Source organism: Quercus lobata, chromosome 2, assembly GCF_001633185.2.
Source record: "Quercus lobata isolate SW786 chromosome 2, ValleyOak3.0 Primary Assembly, whole genome shotgun sequence".
Taxonomy (NCBI): Eukaryota; Viridiplantae; Streptophyta; class Magnoliopsida; order Fagales; family Fagaceae; genus Quercus; species Quercus lobata.
The window spans coordinates 51,249,780-51,256,739 of record NC_044905.1 but is presented as its reverse complement, the minus strand read 5'-3'; the positions used below and the strand labels follow the sequence as shown (position 1 = coordinate 51,256,739).

Sequence of the window (6,960 nt, the reverse complement as noted above, 5' to 3'; positions counted from 1 at the left end):
ATCGAAGTGTATGAAGGACAACTACTTATTCAAATCCCACTCCCCTTCCAACCAAACTGCACCTCCCTTGGTTGGATTTCAATGAGTTGGACCTAATGCAAGCTTGGGCCACCCAAATTGGGCAAGGAAAATACTTGCCCCTCTTATTATGGCCCCTTTTTGTTCTGCTGCATTGGGCCTTTTATCCAAAGCATTGCCTCGATTATATTACTCAAGCTTTAGTAGCTTGCAGATATTGGGGTTTGAGCTTGGGTACTTAAAGCCCAAGGAAAATAAAAAGGATCAGGAACACTCTCAAAGCCCCCCCTCCTTCAAGGAGATAAAAAGTTTAAACAAAAGTGAAGAGTTTAAATTCAAATGACACTTTTTTCTCCCCATAAAAATGGAAATATGGGTGAAATTATGGATACTTTCGTCTGTATAACTTATTACTAATATATATATGGCCAATTGCAAATGTGGTAAGTTACCTCTACCAACAAACTCTAAAAGACAAGCCAAACAAGTTGCATAAGCCATTCAAAATATAAATTGCAAAGATGTGAACATGTTTCAACCCCCCTTCTTTTAACTTAGGGTGGGAATTTGGTGAGACTTTCCATTGGGAAACAAAAGATTAGACAAAAACACAGAAACAGGATTGCGTGAAGAATAAGAAATCCTGCCGCATCTCACTACCAAAGTAATGATCCTTATTACTATTATTCTTTTTAACTATATTATCGCTCATGCATGAAAATGCAAGTGTCATTACACAATACACATTTATAAACAGTGCAGAGCATTAGCCGCGCAAAATAATATAGCTATTTACTTCTCCTAAAGCAAAAAAAAGGTGCTCTTGCACTATAAGGAGGCTTGAAAAAGTCGATCGTTTACTCCAGCTCTATATAGCTGCAATTCTGATTCACTTTCAATGCTAATCTCAGTGTTAGCAGGTGCAAAAAGAACATCTCCTTCGGTAACTACTTCGCCTTTGGATGATCCCGCATGCATAATTCCCTCCCCAGCCATGACAAGGAAAATGGAAGGGCCTGAAACTGCTGGAAAAACTGTTGATGCCCCGTGGGGAAGAATACATTGATCCACCTCAAATTCATCAAAAGGTGGCAGGTACCTTCTTACATACGAATTCAGAGGAACTCCTTGCAGGATTTCAGGAAAGCCCTGCAGCATAGACAAATATCAATATTCATATATTTGTAATTTGCGTCTGATGTAGTAACAACATCACCAAGATAATCGATAAAAATAACCAAAAAAAAAATCATTTATTAAGAAAATATTTAAATAAAATCATTTTTTTCTTGCACCAACAGTGAAGCACAATCATTAAACTCAATCTAAAGTGGGCAATATGTGTGTGTGTGTGTGTGTGACAGCATGTGAGAAATTTTATCCACTGTCAGGTCTGTCAGACCATTAATTGCCATTTATTGGTTTCATGCTATGCAACAACCAAACTTTTGGCTGAAATAAACCCATAGAACCCATAAAATACCCCACTTGTAGGTTAACAATACAGATCTCAAATTACTAGTGGAAGTGGCTAGATGAACTCCATGACTACAAGGTTGCCAAAGGAAAGAAGTATTTCCTTTAAAGCAAACAACAAATCCAATTAAAACTGGATTAATACCTGAGAACATTCATTACCTGTTTGTATGTGAGCATGGAACATAGAGTTTTGACATCACGGTGCTTGGGAGTAAGGCCAGCCCGTACAACATTGTCTGAAGTCGCCATGCATTCAATGCACTCACCGGATACATATGCATGCAGTTCATCTGCCCCAAGATACAATGCTTCACCAGGATTAAGCTTCACATAATTAAAAAAGAATGCTGATATGACACCAACATCAGCTGGATATTGCTTTTCCAACCGCAACACCAGTAGCTCCTTATCTGTTAATTTCCTCACCTGACGCAAGAGGGAATAAAGGTCTTATCGATCATCAAAAATATGAGGAAAAACAAAAGCAGGAACTTTTTTTTTTTTAAATTCTCCTTGTGCCTGTCATGCTCAATACCAAGTTAATCAGTGACCAAATGCCATCACATATAGAGTGATGAAAATTTAAGTTTATTTACATAAATTAGTGTAATTTTAAGGATCCGAGAGCTACTAACAACAAATTGATTTTAAAATTTGGCAATTTAGCACACATAAGGGATACATAGGGTGTAGTTGATCCAACTGTGGGTTCATAGAAATGCATATACTATAAGCAGTAATTGAGTGGTGCAAATATTGCTCAATTTAAATTGGCACAGCTTAATCCTCTCTCTCTCTCTCTCTTGATCAATATATATATGGGTGTGTGTGTGTGCGCTCCATAATTTCACATTTAATCAAATCTGGGTTCTAACAATTGAACATGACAGAAGTTTTTATTACATAGTGGCCATTATGTAGTAGGAAGCAGCATCTTCTTAAAGGGTAACTATAACAATCAAATCATCCTACAAATAAGAGCATAAAGCTCTACAAGAACAATCTTACTTATAGAACTACAAACACAAAAAGGAAATTATTAATTGCAACTGACCTGACTTTCAATTTGCAGACGACTTTTTATGTTAGATAACACTTTCGTTATCATCTCTTTGCTAGCCGACATGAGCTGGGTGAAAATTGACCGCAAAACAGATTTTACTTTTTCCTCCCCATCCTGCTCATTAATATGCAAGATTTGGTTTGCATATGCACTACCAACCAGTTCTACAATCTCAGGAACATTACAAAGCACACCCTTAAGCTCCTGGTAAGAAAATAGCAAGTTGCTCCAAGTAAATGATACTGAATTAACAAATCATGTGAGCATGCATAGAATACAAGCAAGCTTAGCTCGGCTACTACAATTACCAAATGTTCTACTACACCAGTCACCTTATATACTTCATATCCATAATATAAACATTCAGTGAACCTCAAAACGGTACTTCTAAAGGAAGAAAAAAATTGTGAACCTGTCAGCAAAGAGGGAAATATTACCCCATTTCTCCGGCACATGCTCAATTTATGAGAAAAGGGATTCCTTTAAAAAAGTATAGTTTGTTTACGCTTTTAGTTTTATTATTGTCATTATTATTAGTAAGTTACCACACACTCAATGGGTTTTACATTCATGACCTCACCCTCCATGCAATATTGTGGGAGGAAATGCTATTTGAGCTAGAGCTCATTAGCAGTTTGTTCACATTTTTCATGAATAACTCCATCAAAGCTGCTGCACATACCTCAATAGTTAACAAAACACAAACACACACACACACACACATGACTAACAATCCTCAGGCAGCAGAAAGCAGTTTTCAGCAAGGAGGGAAAGACTAATTTTTTATTTCCTTTTATTTGTCTCCCAAACAAAAACTACTAGGAAGTCCAACTTTGGTATTTAACTGAGATCAGTCAGAGCAAAGCTGACTGATGGTTAGGGATTAGGGATTCATCTTGTGACCTGAAGAGTGAAGTGTCATGAGAAGAATCCAAGGGAACTACAAAGAAGTTAATAATTCTCCATTAATCTGAACAAAGAAATTTACTAACTTTGTCATGGTAGTGTGAATAAAGGTTCAGCCAGTTGATAAACTTTTAATTCAGGAATTAAACGGGCATCACAATAGTTATGAGTTAATCATTTGATAGGTAGAGGTAAAATTAATTAAATGTGCACAAACATGAAGGCAAGAATGAGTTACATAATAAAACTGGGTGCCAATCAGAATTTTAATCAATAAAAAAAGGTACAGTCTTGTCCATTTTGAATGCAGCGACAATCTCCCAGATTACTTTCATTATTCTAAACTGTTTAACAAACAAGCAATTCTAAGCAACCCATTTACTTATCACACCTATATCAGATCATCCACAAAACTCAAATTTGAGCTTGGATCCACAATACCAGTCAACAAAGAAATATCAAGTAAAAGCTTCACATATACAAAGCTACCTTGGATCTCATAATACCTCAATACTGATAAACCCGCAAAGGGCCTCAAACTCTGTTATTGCCAAAGCCATCTCAGGCTTGTGATTGTCGTCCTTATACACATCTGGTAGTGCCTTATGCAACGCCCTTGCCAACTCCTTATTGGGATGAGCCTGTATTGACAACGCTTTTGCCACAGAAAGTACCTATTTCTCACTAAAGAGTCAAAATCCCACAAAACCCTTCATAACCAAAAAATAAAAGATTCACACAACCCAACAAAGAAAACTCAAATTCCTGTCAAATCAAACCCAAAAACCCAACCATAAGCTTACTGAAACAAAGACAAAATTGTATAAAATACACAAATTTACACACATAAACACATGCATCCATATGTGGGACCTTTTACAAAAGAACAAAAAATCAGACTAAACCCATCAAATATTTAACATAGAAATCTTAAATTCCAGTCAAATCAAACCCAAAAACTCAACCAGAAATTTACTACAACAAAGCAATAAATGTACAAAAAAAAAATGCAAATTTACAAACCCAAACACATATATCCATGATATAAAAATTCACGAAAAACCCATCAAATATTTAACATTTAAGACTAAAATTCCAGTCAAACCCAAAAACTCAACCAGAAAATAGACTACAACAAAGCAAAATTTTACAAAAACATTACTTTACACACCCAAACGCATATATCCATAACTTAAAAAATTCACACACAACCCAATAAATATTGAACATTGAATGCTCAAATTTCAGTTAAATCAAACCCAGAAAAATCAATCAAAAATTTACTAGTACAAAGAAAAATTTTACAAAAAAACCCAAATTTACAAACACAGACTCAAATATCAAGATGCAGGAACATTAGTTGTACTCTCCACATAAGAATTTTTTTTATAAGAAAATTCACACTAAACCCGTCAAATACTTAACATAGAAATCTCAAATTCCAGTCGAATAAAGTCCAAAAACACCACCAGAAAACATACTAACACAAAGCAAAATTGTACCCAAAAAAAGGAAATTCAAACTGATAGACAGAAACACATAGTGGGAAAAACATGAGCAGAATTAGTATATTGTACCTTAAACAAGAAAGGAAGATCACAACCCCAGTTGCGTAAAACCTTATCACCAAGCACATTAGGATTCTCCGAAATCCACTTCTTCAAGCTCACACCGACATCATCGTCAACGTCAACCGACACGCCATTGGAAGCGCGTGGGGCCTGGACCACAAACGAGGGTCCAGACTCGTGGGTGCCCATCCATAACTCGGCGTAAGGGCTGTCGGGTCGGGTCTCGGACCCCGAGTTCCGGGCATAGAGCCGAGCGACCCGAGAGTCGTGACCCTTTAGACCCCAGTCGTAGTTTTGGACTGAGCATCGTAGCCTGAGAAGATTCTTCTGAGAAGGTGTGGAATCCATTAGAAAGAGAGAGAGAGAGTTGGGTTCTAGAGTCTAGTGGTATTGGTGGCGGTGATGGTGGTGGCAGTGCATGTCGATGTTGGGCATTCTGGTTTTATGCTTTTTGAAGCGCCACGAGAAGAGAGGGAAATAAATAAATAAATACTAGCTTTATTTTATTTTTTGGAGTGTGATAGAAAAAGACGAACGTAAAGACGAAGTTTGTCTGAGACACACACACACACACACACACGTTGTACTTTTCTTTCTTTTTTTTAAGGAAGCTTCCGCCTATAGTTTTTTTTTAGAAAAAGGCAATTTGATTTTTCAGATTTTGGGACCAAACAAAATGTGATTGCAGTCTCAGTAATATGCTTTTCTGACAGTCAAAAAACAAGAAAAAGTAATATGCGTGTCTATTTTGCATCTTATCATTTTTGGTTGCTTATTTATTAAATATATATAAGATTAAAATAATTAAAAATTAGTTTTTTAATTAAAAAATAACTAATTTTAGAGGATTTTAAACAAAAGTGAGATTAAAAAAAAAAGGTATTTTACACTTTGCCAAAAGAATCATTTTTCATCTCGTCCAAAATATAAAAAAAAGGCATGAACCCCCATAACACGAGTGAAATCTGTGTTACAACATTCAACCTATATTCTCTAAAGGTGGGTACAAATCCCAAGACATTCACCTGTGACTGAAGCTATGATGCCTCCCACTCCCACACCCCAATTAAAGGAAGTGACCACACTCATTGAAATAACGGCCAACTTAAAGGCTCCATATGAGTACCAGTCACTATCACACCAAAGTATGAGAGAATATTGGAGTAGTTTGTTTATTTTTGGCAAGTCTCCTAAAGCTCATTTGGATGAGTGACCCATTGAAATTTTTTTGCATAATAAAAATCTAACCCATTAATTTTTAAATCCAAATAATCTCTACCTCCATCTCCATTGTCACCGTAATTAAATTTATTGTCTCAAAATTGATCACACACCCAACAATGTGTAGAAGAATGAGGATGAAAGCCCTTGCCTAATCAATATCAATGGTAGCGTTGAGCCTCTTGAGATACAAGAGGTCCTTGATGAGTTGGAAATATTTCTTTAGGTAATTGTGTCTTCAATATAGTAACACCACTTGAGTGTATATATATATATATATATATATATTTTTGCTAGAGAGGCTATGTATAGGTTATTATTAACTCTTTCTTTTGGGGGAGGGGCGTGTTTTAGGAGAGGCTACACGTATGGGCTAGTTGGCTCTCTCTCTCTCTCTCTTTCTCTCTCTCTCTATATATATATATATATATATATTTTGAGTCTCTTTTTACCAAATTTAATTCTTGAAAGAGGGTTAGTTACAAGTTTTGGAAATATAAACTTCAAATTTTATTTTTTTTAACTATGTATATAGTTTTGAGTTGATCCAAGTGGATTCGTCACTGCTGGTTACAATAGTAAGATGATTGCTAAGGAAATGGTATAAGTTTTGGTGCTTTTGGATCAAAAGACTATAATCAGGAGATGGATGAAAAATTATAACTTTCAAGTTAGTTTTCAAAATGTTTATAATTTATTGCT

General features: G+C 35.8%; 1 protein-coding gene across 1 annotated transcript; it reads right to left on the bottom strand.

Annotated features, from left to right (window-relative positions):
* Nucleotides 1–548: 548 nt before the first annotated feature.
* On the bottom strand, nucleotides 549–5,566 carry LOC115975790 (mannose-6-phosphate isomerase 1-like). The gene is made up of 5 exons (XM_031096772.1): nucleotides 5,044–5,566; nucleotides 3,973–4,140; nucleotides 2,552–2,764; nucleotides 1,657–1,923; nucleotides 549–1,167 (listed from the first exon to the last, which is right to left on the bottom strand). The coding sequence occupies exons 1-5, from the start codon at nucleotides 5,383–5,385 to the stop codon at nucleotides 847–849; spliced, it is 1,311 nt and encodes a 436-aa protein (XP_030952632.1). The 5' UTR covers nucleotides 5,386–5,566; the 3' UTR covers nucleotides 549–846.
* Nucleotides 5,567–6,960: the final 1,394 nt, after the last annotated feature.

Bases quoted from the DNA above. Each gene is read 5' to 3' on its own strand.
- LOC115975790 (XM_031096772.1), bottom strand. From the start codon at position 5,385: ATGGATTCCACACCTTCTCAGAAGAATCTTCTCAGGCTACGATGCTCA. The intron at 4,141-5,043 runs GTACAATATACT...AGTGAGAAATAG, and splicing joins ATCTTCCTTTCTTGTTTAAG to GTACTTTCTGTGGCAAAAGC. The intron at 1,924-2,551 runs GTCAGTTGCAAT...CTCTTGCGTCAG, and splicing joins GTCTGCAAATTGAAAGTCAG to GTGAGGAAATTAACAGATAA.